The following is a 26,083-nucleotide window of genomic DNA, read 5'->3' on the forward strand; positions in this document are numbered from 1 at the left end:
ACTATGCACACAATTGTATAATGAAAATCAAAACTGAAATAATATTCAAAGAAGGGATAGTTGTAGAGCAGGGCTGTCAAACTCCCAGCCCACAGGCCAGATGCATCATGTGCTGACCATGCCCACGCCCTGTTTAGCGAAGGGGGGGGGAGTCCCAATGTGATGTCACCGTGATGATGTGAGTTTGACACTCCTGTTGTAGAGGCTTCCTTTCTGTGACATTGTGAGTTTAAATGAAGTAGTAGATATAAAGTTTGAAATTGAAACCATGTACTTCAATTGTCAAGATTCAAGTATTATGAAAAGTAAAATATTTTTAAAGGTGAACAAAGATCTTATGAAGCTTTCCAAAACTTACATAAATCTGAGACAAGATACACATAGCTGGGTTCTGACTTCTCCACAGCAAAATATCACAGATGGTTTTGTTGAACATAATTTTAGGGAACCCAGTTGATTTCATTTCTAAGAAGTGACAGTTACTGCTTTTCTACCTTAGATTTGAAAAGCCATTGAAATATTTTAGTAATAACTTATTCTGAAATATTTTAGTACTATCTTATTGTTTTAGAATGATTACCAATATTGGTAGTGAGGTTGGTGCTTTTTGTTGAGTTAGTAATATGAACACTACAACTATTAGTAATGAGATGGGAATTTTCTCGCTTTTAAGGAATCCAGCTTTTGGACTCTTTATAGCAGGGATCCCCAACCTTTTCGACGCCGCGGCCCGGTTCCGGCGTCAGCTGGGCGCCGCGGCCCGGTTCCGGCGTCAGCTGGGCGCCGCCATCTTTTTGACGAAAAATCACTTCCGGTGACGCACGGAGTGATTTTCGTCAAAAATGAGCGGCGCCAGTGCTGGTGAGCTTTTCGGTAGAAATGGCTTTCTACCCAAAAAGCTCACCAACACTGGCGCCGCCATCTTTTTGACGAAAAATTGCTTTTTTACCAAAAAAAGATGGCGGCGCCCAGCAACCAGCGGCCCGGTAAGGCTTGTTCCGCGGCCCAGTACCGGTCCGCGGACCGGCGGTTGGGGACCCCTGCTTTATAGTACAGAATATTTATAACCCTTTATCTCATTCAGCCTTCCCTCATATGTCATGCCTCCTGATAACTTGGACTTTAGTTGTCCTAATTCTTTGTAGCATAGCCTTGGAAGAGGATAAAGAAGGTGATCCTCTCCTGGAAGGCACCATTAGGAAAGGCTAATCTTGCTTCTACAAGTCAATAGAGGGAGTTTCATAAGCAAGAAATGGTCTACTACCCACACTTTTTGTTATCCTTTTGTAAATAACCATTTTTAAAAGAGAAACCATGTAAAATAAGCTGCTCAACAGTTCCAATTTGTGCCTGCTCAAGAAATAAGTCATGGAGGAATTTTCAACTTGCGTGGAGTACAGCTATCAGGACATCATTCAAATGCATTGCCTGTCACCCACAATGGATCATCTGCAGCTAATGTGATGCTATAAATATGATTGGTTCAGTTTAGTTTTCCCCCCTGCAAATTGGCTGTAAGTTTACTTTGATCTTTGATTACATATTCCCCCATTGGTCTGAGAACGTTACTTGGTCCAACAGTGTAGAATCTTTTTGTCATGTTAATTTGTTTACTCATCTGTTTCATTCTGAAAATGAACTGCTAAAGATAATGCTTCAGCATGTTTATAATATTTAGTTGCTTGATAGTGAAATAGATGGCATATAAATGTAATAAATACAGAAGAGCTTGCTTTCAAGCCTTCCAAAGCTACCTACAATAACAAACTCAACAATACTATAAAAAAACTGAAGCCAGCACCACAGAAATGAGGGGAAATCCTCAGACCCTGGCAGTTAAAACAGCCAGGGAACATTAAAATAAAAACAGTCCTGGATTCTTTTATATATACCCAAGTCAGTGGGCTCCAAAACCCCAGAGATCCAACACAAGAGCACAAGTCCCTAGACAACACACACAAACACTTGGGCTACTACTTATTGCTCACTACTCCACTCTTTCCCACTTCTCCGTTCTAGGACATTTCATTTGTATTAAGATGGTTAGAATAATCCCAAATTCCTTCACTTCCTGCTTCTGCTCCATTCTCATCTTTGCCTTAGACGGGACCCCTTGTAGTTACTCCTACTATCTTAGCCTTTTTCTCAAATCCTTTTTTCTCTGAGTCTTGCCTTCAATAAGTGGAAAATCTGTTCCAATTACTAGGTTACATGGCAAGTTAGGAATAACTCCTACCACCATTACGTGTTCCATTCCCTTTTGCATATACTTGGACTTTATCCAATGGGATATCTCAAATATAATTTTTCTTCTCAAAGATGCTCTACTGCAGCCATTTTTTCCTTGCTTTTACTGTCTTTGGAAAATGGCCACTTTTCCCACAGGTGTAACAACTATGGGTCCCTATCATCCCAAGGCCTTCCTTTAGTTTGGGCAGAAGTTAACGTCTTCTCTACTCCCTTTCACCTTTCTCTCTTCCAGCTCCTTACTGTTCTTACTTTCTGGAACAGGCTTTCTTATTCTCTTCTTCTGAATCTTCTCTAACATCCCCTGACCTTTTTTTTGCTGCCATGTAGTCCTTAGACAATCTAACCACCCTTGATCCAATTCTGAGCTGTGTTTTTGCACCCAAAACCTCAATTTGTTAAGGAGTACATGTAGAAATTGTTCTGAAATTACTTCCTCTACCACTTTTCCTTTGCTTTTTTCATCTGGCCTCAACCATTTCTTGTCTAGTCTTCCAACATTGCTCACAATTCACACATCCTTTCATGTTTGTCATAGGTTTCTACACCTTTGTCTATAGGTATAAGGAGTGACAACCTGTCTGTATAGGATTATCTCTTTCACATGAGAGTAATCAACTATTTCTCTTGCTGGAAGACTACTATAAGCTCTCAAAGCCTTTCCCATTAACATGGGGCTGGGTCAGACCACCCATTCACTCTCAGGCCACTTACAAGAGGTAGCTACTCTTTTGAACTGGTAAAATAGACTTCTATTTCTTTTTCCTCTGACTCCTTGGGAATTTAAATGTCTTTGGGACCACTTCCACTCTACACATTCTGGAAACTTTAGAGTTGAATGTACCCCTTCTAGTGACTATCCTTTTAGGTAAGTCTATCAGCTCTATCAACTCTTGCCTCCTTTTGCCATTCCAGCCTATCTTTCCTTTCTTCCTCCAAAGTTGCTCCTCTTCGTATTTAATTAATTTCAGCCTTTTCTCTTGACTGAGGTCTTATCAGCTCTGCAATGACATTGGCCCAAGTATCAGTGCCTAGCTCCATTTCAGGCTGGTTTATCTTTTGCTTTGGCTTTACCATAGACTGACACCTGCCTCTGCCAAAGTAGTAGCTTCTTCAAAGGAGGAATCTGTCCCTTCTGCCTTTTCCATATTTGGTATAAGCTCTGGTTTCAGCAGGCAGGATACTGGCTAATTTCTGCCAAGTGAACTCTGCAAGGCCCAAACTCCTTTGCTTTTGCAGCCCCCCCCCCCCTTTTTTTTTTAGACAAAGCTAGTTTTCTTTTCACTGAGTTTAAGCCACTTTAATGTGGTTGCCCCTTTGTGTTAGTTTCCCATCTTTTAAATATTCCACATTTTTGGCTACCCCAACCTTTTTGTATACCCCATCTTTTGCCATCACTTGCCATATGTACACAAGTTAGTGGGCTCTAAACACTATCAACAGGTAGTGGTAACACACAAACACAAGCACTCAGAGGCTAGTGCTCACTACTCCACTCTTTCCCACTTCTATTTCTCCTCCAATTACTACTACTTATGAGTCCTACTACTGGAGAACAGTATTTCTACCCTAGGCTACTTCAGAAACACACACCTCCTTCTCTCACACATTAACAACAACCACACCCAGCTGCCTGACTGATCAGCTTTTATAGCCAACAATTGCTATAGTTGCTGGGAGAGGACTTAAAGGGACAGAACAGCAGCTGGTTGTTTTGTAAGCAGCCTGTCCTCTTGCATACCCAATGAAATTGAAAAGAAGAAATGGCTAGATGGACCAAATATACCTTCAGGGCTTCCCCTAAAGCTCGTTTGCTTTAAGCCTGATAGATCCCAGATAGCAACAGATTATGGAGGCATTGGAGAAGTTGCCTTCTATTGGTATTAAAAGGCCAAGAGTTTTGATTTCAAAGTGCAGGCAAGTTGACAGCAATTAATATTAATATTTATGTGCTTTCCTGGAATATGCACACATGTCCTTGTTTAGCAACTGCAATTGAGACAATCATTAACTGTGTTGTTAAGTGAAGCACTCACTTGGTAGAACTGTAACTGCTTATGATCTTATTTCAGCTGTCCTTTGCTTTACTGACCTGCAAAGGTCATAACTTCAAGGACTGGTTTCAACTGCAAAAGATGGCTAAAAGAAGACTATCTGTAAGTATTTCACAGAAGGGAAAGTTATATTGTTCCTAAAAACTTCATTCACTTTTTTTTGTAAGAGATTTTTCTTCTTTTTTTTTTAAAGTTAAGATATGCAACTTTTCCTGTAGAGGATCCATAACTGTAAGTTCAGTTGCATCCAGAAGACTAACTGGTACCCTTTGAACTGATTCATGATTAAGCCGCAGTGCTATTAAGTGCTTTGTCCCTAATGTACCATACAAGCAAGTTACTTTGTTTAGCACTTCTGTTCCTGGCAGAGGGAGGAAACAAAGAGAGGGATTTAAAAGGAATCGCCACACAAAGCTCAACTGCCTCTGGAACAATCCAGAGAGAGCGGCATCTGGATTGTCTGCAGCCTGGAGCCCTTCCCCCATCAATGAATGTTCTATCTCACAGGAAAGAGTTGTGGGATTCTAATAGTTCCAAAACATTCCAGTGAGATGAAAAATGACAACATGAAATAATTTCACTACAAGAAGCAAGGAGGAAACTACAAAGAAAGCTGAGGGGCAAGGTGAGCATCAAATCAAGCATAAAATGACAGTGTCAGTTACAATTTGAATTTGCAGCATAGTTTCTGTCTAGTATTTATAAATCACACCTGTACCAATAAAGAATTAATTACCAAGCCACAATAAACAACAGATGTACACTGCATTTTGATAGCCAGAGGAAGAATGGAATAAGACGCTATTTTCTGCACAAATATTACAAATATAAAAGCTTGCAACTTGTTGTCATGCAACTTGTCCAAGTCTTAGCAAGAACAAACTAAAATGTATTCTTAGCAATAAGGTGGCATTTTTAACTCTGATTATTTAATGTCATCATCCATTTTGGGGTGGGTCAATGAATCTATTGAATATTACATGATGCTTTATAGGGTCAGTCTGATGTATGCTGCCCAGTTTTCAGATTGTAGTGAAATATAAAAATGGCAAAATTAATAAATAAATAAAAGCAGAAACTGAAAGTATTACTAATACATTTTCAAATCTTTTTCCATAGTAAATATATTGCCTTCATTTGTAAGGCACTCGCCCAGCATTTCAGGATATTTTAATATTTTTTCCTTTAGCATCCTTTAATTTTCAAAAATAATGCATCACATATCAGCACTTCTTTAAATATTATATTTAAACTGTATATTCCTTCCAGAAGACATTCCTTGTCACAAGCTCTCAGTGGTTTTTCTTTCCATTATGATTGATGTGTATTTATTTACCTATATTTGTGTACTGCCCTCTTCATGTGACTCAAGGTGGATTGTAAGAATATAATAAAATATAAAACCAAAATGAACATTTAAGAAATAAATAATGAGGCCATAAAAGCACAAATGACCAATGAAATAAATGGAGCTTAAGCACATTCTTGAACACCAGGAAGTTAGGGCCTTTATACTTCAAGGGGCATCATTGGGGCAACCATAGAGGAAGCATCACCAAGCCCCAAACTGCTTAACTTCATGTGGTGGAGTATTCAGCATCCTTTCTCAAAGATGAGTTGAAACATGTCTGGAAAGGTGACCCTGCAGATATGTGGGAGACAAGCCATTTGGGGCTTTGAAAGTATCTTGAGAAGGGGAGCAAACTCATTACAGTGACCGTAATGTTGGTGCCTGGAAAGTTTGTATGCCACTGAGAGCTCTTGGAAGTGCAGAATAAAGATTTTTGTACCCATCACGTGACAGCAGGTAGTTTCACAATCTTTCTACTTGTCAGCATTATCTATTTCTTTCCAGCTTTTCTTCTCTTGCTAGAAGCTATGCGCTTCTAAGAGTTGCACAACCAGCAGATATTCAACTGGTAAATCCTGTCTCAGCCTGGATATGTAGTCCTAAACAAAACTGTATTGATAATATTACATTTATGTTCAACAACTGTTAAAAGACCAATATCCCTTATTTCAGATGTAGCTGTCAATATCATAGTGGGGAATATGAAACATTTATGTTATGGAAATTGTGTAGCTAACGTGATAGAATAGCAGAATGTGACATTTTTGTATATTGTACTAGTTGGTGTAAATTCTGAGGAAATTTATTCATAAAAAAATGAGCCAAGAGAGTCCAAATCTTCCATAACAGTGTTTCAGAGGAGGCTAATAAAGTGAAATGAAATATCTGTCTGTCTATACGTCTGTATCTGAATACAAACACTATATTTCCAAGTACTGTCCACTGAATAAAACTGCATAAAATTACAACCTTAAATCTTTCAAAGAGCAGACAAAATGTTGTCCCTCTATCAACGTGCATATACAGAGAGGGAGCCACTGAATTCTCTTCAATATAAATCAGTCTCCTCTGAAAAGCAAAGTGATTTGTGGAGAGTGCAGGGAGACTTCCGCAAAGACACAGGGTGCCCAAAGGGTACATCTTGCTGTTCTTAGAAGATAAAATTTAGATTTGAAAAGGGAATTTTGTGCAAAATCCCTGGGTGTTAGGAAGAAAAAAAATCTGGCATGTGTCCAATCAACCTAACTTATTTCCTGTCTCATAAAAAGATTTATAAAAAGCAACTAAACACAAGCATAATTCAGGTATACTACCGGTATTCCCTCTATCCAATTTTGTTTCAGTTTGTTGAAACTTTCCTCTGATTATGCCTTTTTTAATTCCAAGGTTCACTAACAGTCTACTAGGTTTAAAGGAGGTAACTTTGGATATATTTTTCTGAAGGAAAATGTAGTAAAAACAATTACTGGCATTCCAAGAAGTAATAAATTGTACTTTTTAGCAACCCTCCCTCCTCACGAGGACAGGCTGAGGAGAAGAAAAGGAGATTTGGAGTCCAGACTCCACAGAGTCTTTCTTCATAGGAACTGCCAGAGTTTAGGAAGTCAGAGCTTGGGCCATTCACTCTCTCTTAGCCCAATGAAGCAAACAATGGCAAGTCACTTCTGAAAAACCTTGCCAAAAAAACTGCAGGGACTAGTTCAGGCAGTCACCAGGAGTCAAAAACTGACTCAAAAGCAAGAAGGTAAGCAAAGCAAGGCAAAAAAAGAAGAAACCAATTTCATAAATACTATATTATCACTGCCTGCTAATTCTTATAAAACAGGAACTATGTTATGTGGTTTGTCTTTTTGCATATAGACACAGACATATATATATATTTAAGTTTAGTTACTGCCATGCAACATCTGTTCTCTAAAAAAATCCAGATTGTGCCAGCAAGAGTGCAATTGAAACCTGCCCCCTTTTGCATGCATCACATGTGCATAAAAGGCTTTGATCATGTAGTTGCAGACACCACCTGGCCTTTTTTGGGCCCTTTTGGCACTTTCTTGGCTGCCATGTAGCAACATAAGCCAGCATGACAGAACTTGGAGCTGCATCTTGCTAGAAGAGAATTTACAGCTACATTCCATTGTATAGCATTGTATAGACTTTTATCATTGCTACCTCTGATTTAGTTGAATTTGGATTAATGTAAAAGTAGTCCTCGACTTATGACCTCAATTGAGCCCTACACTTCTGTTGCTAAGCAAGGTAGTTGTTAAGTGAGTTTTGCCATGTTTTACAACTGTTCTTCCCACAGTTAAGTGAATTGCTGCCGTTGTTAAGTTAGTAACATAGTAACCTATCTTCCCCATTGACTTTGCTTGCCAGAAGGTTGCAAAAGGTGATCACGAGCCTGGGTCACTGCAGCCGTACATGCCAGTTGCCAAGCGACAGAATTCTGATCATGTGAGGATGCTGCAATAATTGTAAATGTGAAAAGTGTGTCATAAGTCACTTTTTTCAAACACCCTTGTAATTTCACTAAATAAATGGCTGTAAGTCAGGGACTACCTGTTGTATGTTTAGATTTTACTCTGCATTTTGAAGACTCTTTCAAAAATATGTTTCAAAACATGACAGTCAAAACACTGATAATTTATTATAACTTAATTACATTTTCAGCCTACCAGGTCTGATTTAAATGGACTTCATTGTCATCCATGTTACTGGTGCTGTTTGAAGTGGTTTTAACTTAAAGAAACTGGGATCAATTTATATGGATTTGTATATTCACTAAATCATTAACTGAGTTAAATTATACTTCAGAGATGATGAAGATGATGCCCTTGAATTATTTGTGTGTGATCACTTATAACGCTAAAAGAAGTTATGCATTTATGCTTTTACCTGAGGTATTTTTATACCTCAGGTAAAAGCACAAAAGAATCTTAGTTCATTTTAACTCAACTGGTGTAAATTAATTGCAGTCCAGTTTGTTCAATCTTCATCTGTTTCACCTATCTTGTAAAATTACCTCAGGTAAAAGCCTCAATTGATTTTATTTTTACTCATTCAGATTATGAGCACTGCAGAGTGTAATGAAATCAGAAAATAACAGCACAAAGTATGTTAATTAAATTGTAAGTCCCATTTAATTTAAGGAATCTTACTGTTAGGTAGGTATGTAAAAAGATGTTAGCATTGTTAGGGGGAAATATGTTGACAGCAAAGTAAATTGAAATCTTTATTAATACCATTATCAATTTAAATAAAAATGACTTGAATCACTTGTACAGTTTTTGTTCAAGAGGAGCATTGTCCAAACATATAATTTTTAAAAATGTTAATATTCAGTAAAACCAACATTATCTCAGAGGAATACAGATGCTGAGCAGGAGGCAGTTAGAAAATATTAATACTCAATTTGGAACAATGCACTTTAAGGCAATCTTTAAACCTACTGTAAACATTTTGACATTCTTCTGTTCATTCTAACTTATTTCAGCTCTAGGTAATTGAAGTTAGAAACATCAAATTCCAACTATTTTTAAAGTTTGTAGTCAAAGTATTTACATATATCCATTTAAATCATTATGTATCTGCTACAGCCAGAGAAATTCATTTCAGGCATGTGAAATTGGTTTAGAAATTTAAATGAACCACACCCTGATGAAAAATATATATTTAGAAACAAATCGGATAACTAGGAATTTGTAAAATAGCTAAATGGAATTAATACTAAAGTGGGGAGTGCTAGGTGGAGTGGGCTTTTTTGTGCAGTCCCTTCTTTGGCTGGTCAGTCAACCTACTTCCAAACATAGGTTTTTAAAAAGAGGTCTAAGGTTCTGGCAACCAGATCCATGGGAAGCCCCAGTGAGATGGGGAGATTGCCTCTGGATAGCCAGGCATCTCTTATGTCTTGCAGACCAAGCTAGAATGGCTGTAGAGGGCAATGTCCAATGACCTCAGGTGGGAAGGCATGCATACAGCAGACTAAAAAAAAAAAGCTAGATGGATCCCAACCCTTGAACAAATCAGCAAATGGTCAGGGAAGTGAGCCAGATTATATTCACTGAAAAATCATGTTGGAAAAGAGACAACTGTGCTTTAAAAATGAAACAGCCAGGGCCTGCCCAGAGCTGCATCTGGCAGATGCAAATAAGAAAAAGACATGAAGATATGGCAGGGGGAAAAAGTTACAATAACATTTGTGTGCAATGGTTAAGTACACAAGATGAAGAACCCCTATGTCTGAGTACCTGAGTTAAACTCATGCCTCACAGATGCTGTATAGTTATGAAGAAATACTATACACCTCATGGAGAAAAAGCATACTGTAGTCTGGCAAGCTTTAACTTGATCACAAGTAAATTCCACTGAATTTGATGAAGCTCATTCTGTAAGTGATTTGTGAGAAGCAGTTGAAAGGGCAGAAATAGTTATAATTAAATATTTCATCATTTAATAACAATAGAAATTTATCTAATTTGACTAAGTGATTATTTTTGATGCATATGCTATGTCCACATTATTAAAGTAAGGCAACAAACAATTCTACCAGATTTTTTTGAAATTTTAGTCATTTTTTTTCTTCATACTTCAATATTTAACAATCTCCAGAAAATTGCCTATTAGCATATATGCTACTGTAGTTATAAGTTATGCTTTATGAGCCCATTTCAGTTAGTATTTAGTAATAGTAAATAGCTAAATTCAACTATTTAAATACCAGAGATTCCAATACAAGGGTCATAATCCAGCTAAAAAAAAATATTTTCCTATCTTTAGGGTGTTTTTTCAACGGAAAGAATTTACACCCTTTTAGTGAAATAAAGATGAATAAATCCATAAAAACTATTCCAAACAATATTTTGCTTTCAAAATTAAAATACGTATTACAATGTACAAATCTTACAGCTCTTGTAAATTATAGAACTACAATGTGGTACTTTTAAATACTAATGAAACCTTCAACAAATGGGGGAAACGCTTTTTTGCTGTTTTTCACAGCATATCACTATTTACCAAAGCGGGAGGAAATGTGGTCGACTAAGAGGGGATTGATGGGTGAATGGAGTGAAGTGAAGGGAGACGGGGAAAATCCGTCCGGGAGGGATGTGAACAGCGCTGAAGTTATGTGGGGGTCAAGCGGATGAGATCTAGAAGGAGGGCAAGAAACGAAACGTCCCGAGTAGGTTAGGAGGCGGCCCCCCCTCTTGACGCTTTGCTTTCTGCACGATCCCAGCGGCTCCTGGGGTCAACCTCAGTGGGCTGCAGGAGAAACGGAAAAACTGCTGGCTGCCCCGCGCTGGGTGTGAGAAGTCGGCGGCGAGAACGAGAAGCGATAGAATTCTAAGAGTTGGAAGGGATCTTGTAGGTCATCTAGCCCAACCCCCCTCCGCCAAAGCAGGAAACCCTGCCTACACCATTTCTGACAGATGGCTGTCCAGTCTCTACTTTGAAAGTTTCCAGTGATGAAGAGGGAAGCGCAGCCGGGTTTCAAAGGAGGGGAGGGGGAAAGAAATGGGCAGGGATGGCGAAAATCCGGACGACCTAATTCAACCCCCTCTCCGTAAGGGCGATTAAAGAGACGGTCTTCCAAATGCTCCTGAGAGGACCGAGCGCCTTTTCTCTCGGAGGGAGAGTGGCTGAGGCCAGCCGTCTCGCGAGCGAAAGGAGACTATTTTGCCACGATGAAAAAGGAGGGGGCAGCATTTCCCCCTCCCGCCCGGAACGTCGTTCTCGAGGAGGGGCGTCCTGTTGAGAAATGCGTGGGGGGGGGAGGGGGGGCAGCGAGTCAGAGCCAGCGGATGGAACGCTGGGAGCGTGACGTGTCCTCTCTGGCCGCCGCCCTCCCTGCTCAAGCTATATAAAGGAGGCAGCTCACCCTGTCGGTCTTTTTCGCTACGGGTTTGCCGCTGCTTCGGAGGTGAGTGGTGCTCGACGCGCGCGTGCGCGCGGCCTAGCCGCGTTTATTAGTCCTGTAGGGGGTGGCCGTGAGGAAGGCCTGAGGACCGGTTGAGACGCACGTGCTCCTGGCCCGAGCCAGAGCCGTTCTCGACGCCCGCGAGGGGTTCGGGAGACGGAAGGCGCAGCCACGCACGCTTCGCGGGGGAGGGGGGGGAAGATGGGATCCACGCGGGTCTCTCTCTGCGTCACCGCCCCCTCCTTTCCCCTCCCCCGCTCCCCCCCCCTTCCATTAGGCGCAACAGGTCTGGCGCGAGGGTTTCGGTTACCAATCTGGACGGGCCCATTCATGCCTTTGGGACCCGAGCGACAAGGGGTTATGAGGGAAAGATTGGGAGCGTCCGCGGGTCCTCGGCGGGAAACGTGGTTCCGGTGGAACGGCCGACTGCACTTGTGGCGCGGCGGCTCCTCCGCTGTTCTTAGCCACCCCCACCCCGCGCGCCTCTTTCAGCTTCCCCCGTCGGCGTTGAGGCGGGAAGTTTCTTCGCCGGGATCCATCCCGCCGCTTGCTTTCCGCTTCATACAAAAAAAATGGCGGCTCTCGGCGGCCGTGGCGGCTGCTGCCGCTACCGTCACAAAATGGAGGACGCGGGCGGGCCGGCGGGGCGGGGCGCGCCAACAAGTGTCTCCCCTCCCCCCCCTCCTCCGCGGCTCGTGCTCGCCTGGCGCCCGACACAAAGGAGCCGCTCGGCCTTCGCCTTCCCCCTCACGCCTGGGATGCCCCTGGCGGCGGCCTAGAAGCGCTGGAGCCTTCCCGGGTCGAGTCCCAGTTATCTCAGTGACCCTCGCCGCCCTGAAGGGGGGGGTGGGGCCGAGGAGCTCGAGGCAGGCCTTGGGCCTTGTCTCGGCCAAGGAGCCTCGGAAGGAAGGGACTAAGCTCCCTGGCCCTCCTTCCATGCCCTGGATTACTTGGTTACCAGAGAATTTTAAGTGATTTTTTTTCCTGTTAGTTGGAAAAGTCTTATTTTTTTTATTTTTCCGTATGTACTTTATCCCGTCGAAAAGGACCTTTATTGGAGCCCACGGAAAAGCCTATCTAACCACCCAACATGGGAAAGGAAAAGACCCACATCAACATTGTTGTCATTGGACACGTCGATTCCGGCAAGTCCACCACCACAGGCCATCTGATTTACAAATGTGGTGGGATTGACAAGAGAACCATTGAGAAGTTTGAGAAGGAAGCTGCTGAGGTGAGTTTGGCCCGATGAATTGTTGGTTTATCTATTTTTTACGTAAGGTGGTTGACTTGGAACAGAAAGTAATTTGCTTCATTTCAGGTATTGCTGTTGAAACCTATTCAGCATTCTGTCTCAATGTACCTTACCATAGTTACATGTTGCGTAGTGTGGATTTTGTAAACCTAAGGAGAAAAGAATAAATTATATTAACTAAATGCATGGGAGAAATGTAATTGTAATTGTTATATAGGTAGATACATTGTACTTAATGAATGCAATAAAGTTATATGTTGATTGGAAAAGGTATGCATTTAAGTGGATATCTTTAAACATTGGCAGATGCACTGAGTTGGATTAGCACTGTCAGGAGGTTAAGTAAGTGAGAGATACTTGGAATTCCTCACTAGTTGTGCCAGTTGCTTGACCTGCTAAACAGTTTGCAGATTATGTTTCAGAGCATTAGTGCATGCTTCCTTTAAAAGAGCACCAGCAGTCTTGCAACGTTTCATGCTTTTGTGTAAAAAAAAATTTTTTTCTTAATAGATGGGTAAAGGCTCCTTCAAGTATGCATGGGTATTGGATAAGCTGAAGGCAGAACGTGAACGTGGTATCACTATTGATATTTCACTCTGGAAATTTGAAACCAGCAAGTATTATGTCACTATCATTGATGCTCCTGGACACAGAGATTTCATCAAAAACATGATCACTGGTACATCCCAGGTAAGAACTAATGTGAACTTTGTCAGATACAATAATTTTAAGTAATATTGTAGGTTAGAAACATGGAAGTTAATAACGACCTTGTCTCTCCCAAAGGCTGACTGTGCTGTCCTTATTGTTGCTGCTGGTGTTGGTGAATTTGAAGCCGGTATTTCCAAGAATGGACAAACCCGTGAGCATGCCCTTCTGGCTTACACTCTAGGTGTAAAACAGCTCATTGTTGGGGTCAACAAGATGGATTCCACTGAGCCACCTTACAGCCAGAAGAGATATGAGGAAATTGTCAAAGAAGTTGGCACATACATAAAGAAAATCGGCTATAATCCAGATACAGTGGCATTTGTACCAATTTCAGGCTGGAATGGAGATAACATGTTGGAGCCTAGCTCTAATGTAAGTAATTGTTGATAAGGGTTTTTTTTTTGTCTGCAGTTACATCACAAAGGATTGCAGACAATGAATTGCTGTGGTTTTTTTCCTTTGTAGATGCCCTGGTTCAAAGGGTGGAAGGTGACTCGTAAAGATGGCGGTGCTAGTGGAACTACACTGCTAGAAGCTCTGGATTCTATCTTGCCACCAACTCGTCCAACTGACAAACCTCTACGCCTGCCACTTCAGGATGTCTACAAAATTGGTGGTAAGTATTACAACAGCAATATACAGCAAATAATTATTTGCAAAAGCTTATTAGTGGTGTATATTTACATTTACAAACCTGGCTAGAAAAACTATTTCTTTATTTAAGGGATTGGGACCGTTCCAGTCGGTCGTGTGGAAACTGGGATTCTAAAACCAGGCATGGTGGTGACATTTGCTCCAGTTAATGTTACAACTGAAGTAAAATCTGTTGAGATGCATCATGAGGCTCTAAGTGAAGCTCTTCCTGGTGATAATGTTGGCTTCAATGTAAAGAATGTATCTGTAAAAGATGTCCGTCGTGGTAATGTTGCTGGAGATAGCAAAAATGATCCACCAATGGAAGCAGCTGGATTCACAGCACAGGTAACTTGACAGAAGTTTTATTGTCAGCAATTGTAAATTCCACAGTTAGGACAGTATGATTCACTCAAATCTATTCCCATTAGGTTATCATCCTGAACCACCCAGGCCAAATCAATGCTGGCTATGCCCCTGTTCTGGATTGTCATACTGCTCATATTGCTTGCAAGTTTGCTGAGCTGAAGGAAAAAATTGATCGTCGTTCTGGTAAGAAGTTGGAAGATGGTCCAAAGTTCCTCAAATCTGGAGATGCTGCCATAGTTGACATGATTCCAGGCAAGCCTATGTGTGTTGAGAGCTTTTCTGACTATCCTCCTCTGGGTAAGTGTTATTTATTAGAAGTATCTTGTGCTGATATTGTTACTGTCTGGTCAAGATATAACGAAACTTCAGTTTACCTGATCTTGGGGTGATGGATGCTATATGTAGCAGATCAAATCCTTTTGAGGCAGTCCATGGCCATCTGATCAAAATTCAGTCGCAAGTGGTGTGCATTTATGTGTTTAGTGTCCTGGAGTCATGTGATCTCACCTTTTGTGACCTGAAAAGCAGTCAGTGGGGAAGCAAAACTGAACTGTTGCTTAGCAATAGAAATGAGCTCAGTTGTGGTCATAAGTTGAGGACTATGCAATATGCAAATCACTAAAATATACTCCCAATTCGCCAGGCATCATCAAATGATGGGTGTGTTCCTCCCTCCCTCTTTAGTGTCTTGTAAAGAGTTTTCACTATGTCCTATGCAAGAAACTTCATATAAAATTTACTTTTTGCTTAGAGGAGAAACTTGCAATGTCTTGCCTACTGAAAGAGTTAAACAGTATTGGTGCTATAAGACTTAAGTGTTTGGGTGTATTGGGTTGGACAGTTTTGAAATGCCAAGTTAATTACAGCATCATTTACAGTTGGTAATGGAAGATCTGAATTGGAAAAAAAGGAAATTGCTGGATCTATATTACTATACTTTTAAAAGCTCTAATTCTTTTTTTCTCCCCCCCCTCCCCCCCATTAGGTCGTTTTGCTGTGCGTGACATGAGACAGACAGTTGCTGTTGGTGTCATCAAGGCTGTTGATAAAAAAGCAGCTGGTGCTGGCAAGGTCACAAAGTCTGCCCAGAAGGCTCAGAAGGCTAAATGAAAATTCTGTACAACTGCCACCTCAGTCTTAATCAGTGGTGGAAACATGGTCTCAGAACTTTTTGTCTCAATTGGCCATTTAAGTTTAATAGTAAAAGACTGGTTAATAATTACAATGCATCGTAAAAGCTTCAGAAGGAAAGGAATGTTTGTGGACCATTTGTTTCGTGGCAGTTTCTAAGTTATTAGTTTTTAAAATCAGTAATCTTTTTTTTAAATGGAAACAACTTGACCAAAATCTGTCACACATTTTGAGACCATTAAAATCAAAAGTTTAATGCAAAGTCTCTGTGTTCTTTGGGGCTATTGGATATTCTTTGATATTCAAAAATATTGTGCTTTGCAGAACAGTATGGTAGCTGAAAATAATTATATCTCATTGATTTGGGAGAACATGATAGCTTGCAAAAGTATTGCAGCACAAAGTCTTAAGTGTGATCTTAATTTTGTGCCAACATCTAAGAATTAGAAAATAGTCAAGGAGTTAAAACTGAAGTATATTGAAGCTACAAAAAGTTTGTAGATTCAGTTTTCCATGTAATATTAAAAAGCACACATAGGCAGTGATTTCTGTTTCCATGCTATTAATATGGGTTAGTGTTCGATCATTTTAAATTGAATTTTTATTGGAGCATTGTGTGATCATGTTGCAGGTTATAATAGAAATTCACTTCAGATAGAATATTTCTCAAGCTAATTGCTGAAACTTAATGGGTGTTAACTAAAATGCCGTTTTCCTGCTTTATAAGAAAGTTCTGAGAGATCCTAATATTTTCCAGGATGATACTTCATCTTCAGCATAGTAATTCTAAAGTGAAATTACATCTTTCAAAAAAATCATGACCAATTAAAAATTTAAAGTTTTGTTCAAAAGAAATATTGTGCTGAGAGTAATCTTATATTCAGGTTCTAGGTGTTATACCAAAGTTGTTGGCTTAAGTCCTACAGTAAATGGAGTCAGTAGTTCCATTTCCTTAGAATAGATTTGGTATTTTAATAGTGCTATTAGAAGACATTGCTGTGGACTATTTCAGTTTCAGAATTTTAATTTGCATTTGTGGTATCCTACAGGGATGTGGTCCTTCATAAGATCCTATAGCTTTTGTGGACCTTCATAAAGGACAATAGAATTTTATATTAAAACAGTTACATGAACTGATGGTTGTTTTTAACCTATACAGCCTTTTAAATACAAGGTGTAACATGCAGAATAACAAGCTTGCTTTTCTATCCTTAAAATACTTGGTTTCTTTCAAATTGTTTTATGCTCCGATTACAGCTGAGTATTTTTAAAGAATTCATGGTGAGAGTGAAGCATTGCTCTTTTTAAAATGAAAACTAAACCTGAGTTTTAAAGTTTGGGTTGTCTATTGTAACTGCTAGATAAATGTAACAGTGAAAAGAGGGTAATGACAGCTTGGCAGTATTATTACAAGGAATAACAATTTGAAGAAATGACATGTAATAAGTAGCAAAGCTACTTTCAAGCCATGAAAGCCTTCGATTTAAAATAAAGATTAGGAACAATAGTAATTTCAGAAAGTTATTTTTAACCGTTAGTCTCAAGTAGGCAGATGAAGGTATTGCTCCTTTGTCCACTGGTTTTTCTCCTATTTATCTAAAAAGACTCGGACCAAAAGAAAATCCCACTGAGAAATATTGAAGACAAACAGCTATATTATGAAAGTAGTATCGGCAAGTCTGATTAAGTCCTATGAGCTGCACCCAAATATATTTTTGGACAGAAGTGTCCCAGGACTTTGATTTTAAAATACCAAGCGAAGACAGCTTTGCATAGAATGAAGATAATTCTATGCTGTCATTGGAACTGATAATTAGCAATTACTTGCCTATGTCAAATAGTTGCCTTTGGTTATTACTAATTTGATCAACACTTTCTGGCTATTTACATATGTTGATTAGTTTTGCTTTCCATTGCATATGTTATAGTAATAGTATACTTCCTGTTGGGTTAATGAAAAAAATACTAAATTTTGTAAGCAAACACTTGGTCTTCTAGTTTATCTTCAATAAATTTTAAGTCTAGAATTACTTTACCTTCATGGCTCTTTATTTTCCAGGTAAGATGTTTCAAAAGAAAACATGAGCAATTATTTGCTGGACTGGACCATCCAGTCCAGAAGTCGTCTTGCAGTGACCAACCAACTGCACGAAAAAGCCCACTAGTCTTTCAGCAGGTGGCCTTCACTGAATGTGATTTGCATTGATTGCCCTTGGAAGTATATGTTTTTAGTCACTTTAGGGCCTAGTTAAGCACTTGAGCTGTATCAGAAGCTGCTAGGATGTATTAATTCCATTCCCATATTTGGAACTTGCAATATGGAAAAAAGTCATTTTAAAGCATTCATATACATTAGGTATTGCAAACTGCCTAGGCTGTTGTGCTCACTTCAATATGAAAAGTAAAATTGATAACTAAAGCCTTGTGTTAAAAAAGCAAGGTTTGGTAGGTTATGGTTGGAGATAAGAACTTAAATGTTTAAGGAAATCCTTAGAAACCAACATGCAGGAAAAAATGAATTGGGAAGGTTGCCCTATATGTACATTGATTTTTTAAAACTTAGTGTGCATATGGAGAAAACTAAAATTGACTTTGCATACTTTCCCGTTGCTTGAGGATATTGTCTGGTAGACAAGAATAATAGGTTTTTATACAGTGTTTTCCTCTGAAGGGAGCAGAAAATCCCACATCTCCCTGAACAGACTGAGTTCATGGATGGATTGAGCAGAATTCCTAGTACTTCATAAGCATCAAGATTTGCTGCTGTTTGTTCAGAAGGCTGTCCTATTCAAAGGATCATTTTTATCCCTCACTCAGTGATAAGTCATTCCCCAAATCACAACTTTTATGTTATTGTTGATGGCTTGATGGGGTGGAGCTACTTACACGGGTATCTCTCAAGCAAGCTAGAGAAATAATCTTTTTCAACTCAGTTCCTTTAAATATTCTCCCAAGAAAGCCAGCTCTGTGATCATGAGGAATAGAAGAGATCCCTTGGTGTGAACCTTACTTACCGTAAATGTATTTATTCAAATTTCTGATAGCTACTCATTCCAGTAGACCCTGGATTGCTTAAAAAGTCCAAAATGCAATTTTATTTAACAATAAAAACAGTTAAAAACATACAACCCAAACTAAACCATAACAATAACAGAAAACCACAATATGGGCTCCAGAAACAAATTAATCTCAGGCTTGCGACCAAAAGTAGGCCTTAGTGGCTCTTTGGAACCCCAGGAGAATGGTGCCCTCTATCTGAGGTGGGATGCTGTTCCAGGGAGAAAAACCACACTTCCTTAGTCCCTTAAGATGACAATGTTTAATGAAGGAACCTGGAGTTATCCACTCTGGAATGTATTGAACAGAAACAGTAGGGAGATTGGTCCTTCAGATATCCAGGCCCTATATGTCATGAAGGTAAAGCCAGCAGCTTGCATTACACCTGGTAGCCAACTAGCAATTTATGCAGGGGTGACACAGGAGTACACCAGGAAGCACCTGTTATTGTCCATGCTGCTGTATTTTGAACCACTTCCAAATGGTTCAAGAGCGGTCCTAGTAGAGCACATTGTAATCCCATCATGAGATGCCCAAGGTATGATTAATATGGTTGAGGAAAGGGTGTAACTGCCACACAAGATGAAGGACCTGGCCAGATTCATCAAGCAGGAGAAGAACCCTTAAGACGCTCAATCTCAAATGGAAAAAATGCAACGCCACCTTAAGACCAAAGGTGAAAGCATCACCATTCTAGGAGAGCCTCACAGCCCCAGCCTCTCAGTCTTGTCCGATGGAACCAAAGTTTAAGCCTCCGAACCCAGTTCTGAGTTTTTAGTATTGACCACTAGGTCAGTACTTTACTTTTTTCATTTGTCCCATCCTTGTCAAGAAATTAGAATGGCACCACCTCTTCAGCAGCAGGATGTTGATCTAGTGCTACCTTGTGGCTGCTATGCAACTTTATTAAGGCTGATAAGATTTGAATAGAAAAACCTTTATTGCATTTTCCCCGTATACACAATGGCACACATTAAAATGAAATTTAGATGCACCACTCTCAAAAGAGAATGGTCTTTACCCTTTTAAATGCCAATTGTGCACAGTGCTACACAATTTCTGTAAACCAGGCGAAATTTGACTACATTTTTGCTTAACAAAAGAAAGTCGTCAAGCCACTTATTTAACCAAATTAACAAATGAGAGGAACAGGAATAGCATATGGAACAACTTTGACTAAATTGTAAATCTCTATAGTTAAAAGCACATCTGCATTTAATTAATGGTCTTTCTATCAATAGAACAGGTAAGTCCAAGTTAATACATTAATGCTAGGCAGTAATTACAAGTGGTAGGATTTGGCTCCTATACCAAAGTGATCGGTTTTATGTATCTACAGTACACATAAACATACAACAGGCAACAAGCTATTTAAAAATTTGACAGCTATCACAGTATTAGTATACTGTGTGCATGATATATACTGTATTACCCTCACCCAATTGCTAGGCAACATTACCGTGTGTAGCTATGTAGACTGATGAAATTTTGCACCTTATTTGTTTAAATTTGACTGCCCAACTCCAATGAGTCCTAATCCTATCCCTACAAATTCCCATTTTATAGCTGAGGGACAACTGGTTAATGAGCTAAATTCAGGATATTGTAATTTGAAATCCCTTCTACTTCTACCTGTAAGATATATTTGCCAATTAAAATTAACCAAGGTTTTTTTGATGGTCACTGTTTTTAGGCCAAAATCGTTTAAAGGTCTACTTGTGAGAATGCCTCATCCCCTTTATTTGTATGTTGGAATTTGCTACTGAAGGGAGACATCTAAGGAAAAAATATTTGAGATATTCAATAACAGAGCAATTACTATGAATTTTTAATACTATCTCTTCTTTTTTCACACTGCAATGTTGTGGACAATTTAGAGCCTTTGGTTGTTGCTAAATAAAATGCAATGTTGAAAGCTAATTATCATAATTCAGCAAAATTAAAAGGGCTACAATATCTCAATTTTGGAAGTCTTATTTATCACATTTCTACCTTGCCCATCTCATTCAAGTGATTTTAATTATTTTTATGTATGCATGCATACCCATACACAAACATTAAGATATTATAGCTTAAAACAACTGAGACTGGAAGGACCACAAATAGTTAAATAAAACCACACAGACACTGCTTCTTTGGCATATTGGAAGTTCAGCAATATGTACTGAAGAATATATGAACTTTCATCTATGTTCCCTAGCCCCCATTAGAAATGAAAAGCTCTTCCAGGGTTAGGGTTAGCCCCCTATGAAGTCTAGCACAAAAACTGCCATCCCAGTTCAAGTCAGAGAGCCTCTTTATGCCTAGAAGACATGTTTGTTTTCCAGTCTATCTCCTTAGAAATCCTAGGAAAACTGCATGGGAAAATTGCATTGGAAATGGAAAAGTCACTTAGGGTTAGGCCTCCATGAGGGTGGGACCAAAAACCAACATCGCAGTTCAATTCAGAGAGCCACTTTATATCTACTGGACCTGTCTGCTTTCCATTTTGTCTCCCTAGAAATCCTGGCCAAATTGCATGGGAAATCCCAATGGAAATGGAGTTGTCGTATAGGTTTAAGGTTAAGCGCCCAGGACATATGGCTCCAAACCGAACATTAAGGTTCAAATTAAGGGTGTCTGGGGGACCTCTATGCTTTCCGTTCTGTCTCCTTAGGAATTCTAGGCAAATTGCATGGGAATACCCCACTGTAAATGGAAATGTCATACTCCCCATCACGTGTAGCCCAAAAATGAACATCAGATTCAATTCAGGGAGACTTTTTATGGTTAATAGATGTTTGTTTTCAAATCTGCCTCCCTAGAAATCTTAGGCACATTGAATGGGAAAACCCTATTGAAAACAGACATTGACTATGATAGTTATATTTTCTTAAATGATTTAGGAAAAAGTAACATTCTAATAGAACTCCTTGTCCCTCCTTTCTTGTGGTCAGGAGTCACACAAAACTGTGTTAACAAATCTAATTAATTACATGCAAACAAATGTTACAAAAAAAAAACCTCCAGCAGAGGTTTAAGACTATTATAATCCTTTTTTGTTTCTTAAGTCAAACTCAGTGATGTGTTTTGTGAATACAAAAAATTATACAACTTATCCACTGCTAAGGTTATCAATATTTATGTATTTATTAAAAATATAAATCAAAGTGCATGGAGTTACAATTCTAAGCTCAGGAATATCCATCATGGTTCATAGATTGTGGCTCAAAAAGCCTACTTGTACCAGTAGCTTCAAAGTTTCTTTGAACCAGCAGTTCCGTAGCAGATAATGGCTCAGCAGTCCTTGATGAACTACCTATCTGCTCTGTTCTTCCATGGTTTGTTTTCACAAATCTCAGTTGATTACGAACAGCAGCTGGTGGGATGCAGCTGACAGCACTGATCTAAAATCAGAGAAGGCAAAAGAGCTGATTTTATAATATGGTAACTGCAGTAATGCTATTATGTGCACAAAAGATGGAAAAATACAGAAGCACCCATAGAGAAATAGATTATGAAGATGACTGAGTTTGCAGAAATGGCTAAATTGACTTGTTTGATTAGAGAAGAACCCATTACTATATTTATAAAAGACCGGAAACGGATAAAAATGATTGGTGAAGTCTAGATTTATTGCTTAACAGGGTTGTTAATGGGAATCAAGAAGGGAAATAGAGAAGAAGGGAACCAAGATATACAATTGGGGAGGGTAGAGATAGTAACAGTCTGTAACTGCTATAGAGAATTGGAAATAGCTTATAGAGATACCTTTTATTTATTTTTGTCTTTTGCTATCTGTATTTTTTCTTTTATATCTTTTTCCTATTTTTCTGTTAAAAGTTTCTGTAGGTTTTTTATCTTACGTAAAATTCTCGTGAATAAAAATATTTCTTTCAAAAGAGCTCATTTCTATTGTTTCCTAAAAATCAAGAGGTTGACAAAATGATAGTGTAATGCTTCCCCTGAAAGGGCTGCTGGCCATCGGGCCCTTCTTTCCCTTTCCCAGGTGACCAACCCAACCTGGCCCAGACAAGCCAATACACCTTGGAGGGAGTTACAAGTTTTAATTAAAATAAGATAAAAATAAAAATCAAATCAAACGAAACATCTCAATGATACAAAACATTAACATGATGAACAAAAAAGTCAGAAAATAAAATACAAGCTGAATAGTCAAGACCTTGTTGAGGATCCAAACTCTGTCAAGGACCTTGGAATACTCATCTCTAATGATCTAAGTGCTAGAGCCCACTGTAACTACATAGCCAAAAAGGCATTAAGAGTTGTTAACCTAATCCTGCGTAGCTTTTTCTCTGGTAATATCACACTACTAACTAGAGCAGGGGTCACCAACCTTTTGGATCTCAGGGACCACCAAATTCATAATTTTAGATCCCAGGGACCACTAACTGGTTCTGTGGGCGTTGCCTAATTTGTGGGTGTGGCTTGGTGGTCATGTGACTGGCTGGGCATGGCTTGTATGTAAATATTATAAATATTTATATAAATATTGATTTTTTTATAAAAAAAGAGCAACTTTTACCCAAAATCAGGCAGATTGAGTTGCTCACAGAATCACAGATTCATTCAGAGATCTATCTATTTGCCATTGTCTAGCTCAGTCTCTCAAATTTGCTTGCTGTGAATCTGCACTGAATTTGCTTACACTTCCATGTCCTAATGAGGTTTTTTATAAGCTGTGCAACTTTAGCCAAAGATCAAAAAGCAGGCAGATTGAGTGCCAAGAAGCATTCAGGATCTACATCTGCCTTGGCTAGTCTTCAATGCTTTGTGTGAATCTAAATCTCCTTCAGCACAGGAGGGGGGTGGCAAAGTTAAAGACTAGCTAGAAAGCAAGAACTCTAACCATTTCCTGCTTCCTAGCTAATCTAAATCTCCTGGCACAGCAGAACAGATGATGGTCAGAAAAAGGAAAAATAGCATTTTAGCAGGCAAATTTACTGGGTAAGGAGTGAGTGGGCGGGGAGGGTTCCCACGGGCCATGTGGGTGGCTCAGCCTTGTGTTTCAGTGTAGCCTGGATTAATTGCTTTGTGGGGGTGCTCTGGGGGTGAGATTTCTCTGCGGTCCACCAAAATTTTCTTGCGACCGCTGAACTAGAGCATACAAAACATTTGCTAGACCAATACTTGAATACAGCTCATCAGTCTGGAACCCGCATTACGTATCTGATATTAATACAGTTGAGAAAGTCCAGAAATATTTCACAAGAAGAGTTCTCTACTCGTTGCAGAATACCTTATGCCACCAGACTTGAAATTCTAGACCTAGAAAACCTAGAACTATGCTGCCTTCAGTCTGATCTAAGTGTAGTATATAAAATTATATATTGCAATGTCCTACCTGTCAATGAATACTTCAGCTTCAATCATAACAATACAAGAGCACACAATAGATACAAACTCAAGGTAAACCGCACCAAACTTGATTGCAGGAAATACAACTTCAGCAACAGAGTGGTCAATGTCTGGAATACTCTACCTGACTCTGGTTTCTTCCCCAAACCCCCAAAACTTTCACCTTAGACTGTCTACTATTGACCTCACCCCTTTTCCTAAGAGGTCTGTAGGGGGCGTGCATAAGCGCACCAATGTGCTTACCATCCCTGTCCTATTGTTTCTTTTTATTTTTCTTATATGTATCCATTTTATGTATTCATAACTATGTTTATACTTATATCTGTTATCTTATAATCGCTTGACAAAATTAAATAAATAAATAAATAAAATGTCCTGTCCAAGACTGCCCTCTGGCCAAATGACACCTCACTAATCCTGTTGCCTCACCAACATGTCCTCTCAGGCCCAGTGAAAGGCCTATCCCGTCTCCCTTTCATGGCAGACAGGATGGAGTCTCTAGTCTAGGCCACTAGGAGTCATCTTACTTCCCTTGGGTGGCAATCTCAAAATCTCTCTTTCTTTTTCTGAGAGAGTGCAGCCACTTTCCCTCTCAGCAGCTTTGTTCTTTCTACTCTCTTAGACCTGTTTTTCCTCAGCTTTCTCCCCCAGTCCTGTTTTATCTCAGCTCCCTGCTGAGGACTATATTTCCCAGAAAAGAAAAGAAAAAAAAATAACCCCTAATATGTTCATTTATTCTTCACTTTTGTGCCATTGGAAAAGCCTGAGAGAGGAAGCAACTTCTCAGGCAGAGTGTCCACGATTTGTTTTCTCTTAAAATTCAAGAGGAGCAGCTATTGAACAGCTATTTGTCCACAGAAATTGAAATCTTGGAAAATCGCCAAAGATAGAAATCAAATTCTGCACTTTTATTAGCCTCTTCATCCAATTCACTGTAAAAGTTAAAATTTAGACAACTACACTTTTAGAATAAGAGCATATACTGAAGAAACATTTAACCAGGTAACACAATCTCAATGTACTTACCATGTATAATTCATACCATACTAGTTCCATTCAGGTGAGCAATGTGTAAGTACAGAACAAAATAAGCAGATTAAAAATTGAGTAAATGGATTCCCCCCCCCCACCTTTGCAATGATATTAATTACTTTAGCAGCTGATCTAGTATCCACCTTCTTTATAGGTCACTCACCTTTCTATGCAACCTTTTCATTCATTCATCCATCCATCCATTTTTGATCCTCTCTCCTTTGCTTAAATATCTCAGTCCCACTGCATCCAACCTCCTCTGATGTCGTTGCTAATGAGCCACTCTCATTTTTTTGAAATGGGCAGAGAAGCTAATTCTTCAATGTGTTTGACAGCAGTTTCTTGGTTATGGCCCACCCCGAAAGCGCGAGTCCTTCACCAACGAATGGCCCGAGGGCCTCCCGAGGCTCGCGAGGGACTGGGAATCTCCAGGCAAACTCGGTAAACCCCAAGAAACGGAGAATCCCAAGGAAACTCCCCCCTCCCCTTCCTAACCTCATTCTCGAGTCTCTTAAAGGGGAAGCGGAAGGGCTGGCCTTCTACAAGCGCCTCGCTCCGTCGAGACGGAGTTTCTCCTCAGTTCCCCTCTGCCTTCCTCCTCTAACCTTCCCCAATGGAGGACGCTAGGCTGTTCCTTCCATCGCCCCGGTCACCGACTGCTCTGCTCTCCCAACTTGTCTATTAGCCAGGCCAGGCCAGGCCAGGCCAGGCCAGGCCATCCTATCCTATACGCCCAAGCCCCCCCGAAGCCGGGCATTCGGGCAGCGAAGGGAGTCCGGTATCGGTTCCTCTCAGTCCGCTTCGCCGCTTGGCCAGCCTCTCTCTCTCTCCAGCAGAGGCCGAGGAGAAAAAGAGCTGCTGGCCTTCCTTCGCTTCAACGGCAAAGCGCCCCTCCCTCCGCCTACAGGACGCCCTAAGTGGGGCTTTTCAGGGTTTCTTCGTGAGGAGAAGTTGAGGCTGGGCCTGAGGCA

General features: G+C 39.9%; 1 protein-coding gene and 1 long non-coding RNA gene across 3 annotated transcripts; both read left to right on the top strand.

Annotated features, from left to right (window-relative positions):
• The first annotated feature begins 4,319 nt into the window (after positions 1-4,319).
• Positions 4,320-6,536, top strand: LOC148132963 (uncharacterized). 2 transcript variants are annotated; one of them, XR_015745503.1, is made up of 2 exons: positions 4,320-4,403; positions 4,670-6,536. It is a non-coding gene; the product is annotated as an uncharacterized LOC148132963 (long non-coding RNA). The 2 variants fall into 2 exon arrangements; XR_015745506.1 differs by having other exon boundaries at positions 4,809-6,536.
• A 5,000-nt stretch (positions 6,537-11,536) lies between these two features.
• On the top strand, positions 11,537-15,927 carry EEF1A1 (eukaryotic translation elongation factor 1 alpha 1). The gene is made up of 8 exons (XM_026665204.2): positions 11,537-11,569; positions 12,613-12,800; positions 13,332-13,511; positions 13,608-13,904; positions 13,998-14,148; positions 14,257-14,513; positions 14,597-14,831; positions 15,520-15,927. Exons 2-8 carry the CDS (start codon positions 12,657-12,659, stop codon positions 15,642-15,644), a joined length of 1,389 nt encoding a protein of 462 aa, XP_026520989.1. The 5' UTR covers positions 11,537-11,569; positions 12,613-12,656; the 3' UTR covers positions 15,645-15,927.
• The last annotated feature ends 10,156 nt before the right edge of the window (positions 15,928-26,083 follow it).

The sequence above is a fragment of the Notechis scutatus genome, chromosome 1, assembly GCF_049901735.1.
Source record: "Notechis scutatus isolate UNSWTSFEM ecotype Mainland chromosome 1, rNotScu1.2, whole genome shotgun sequence".
Taxonomy (NCBI): domain Eukaryota; kingdom Metazoa; phylum Chordata; class Lepidosauria; order Squamata; family Elapidae; genus Notechis; species Notechis scutatus.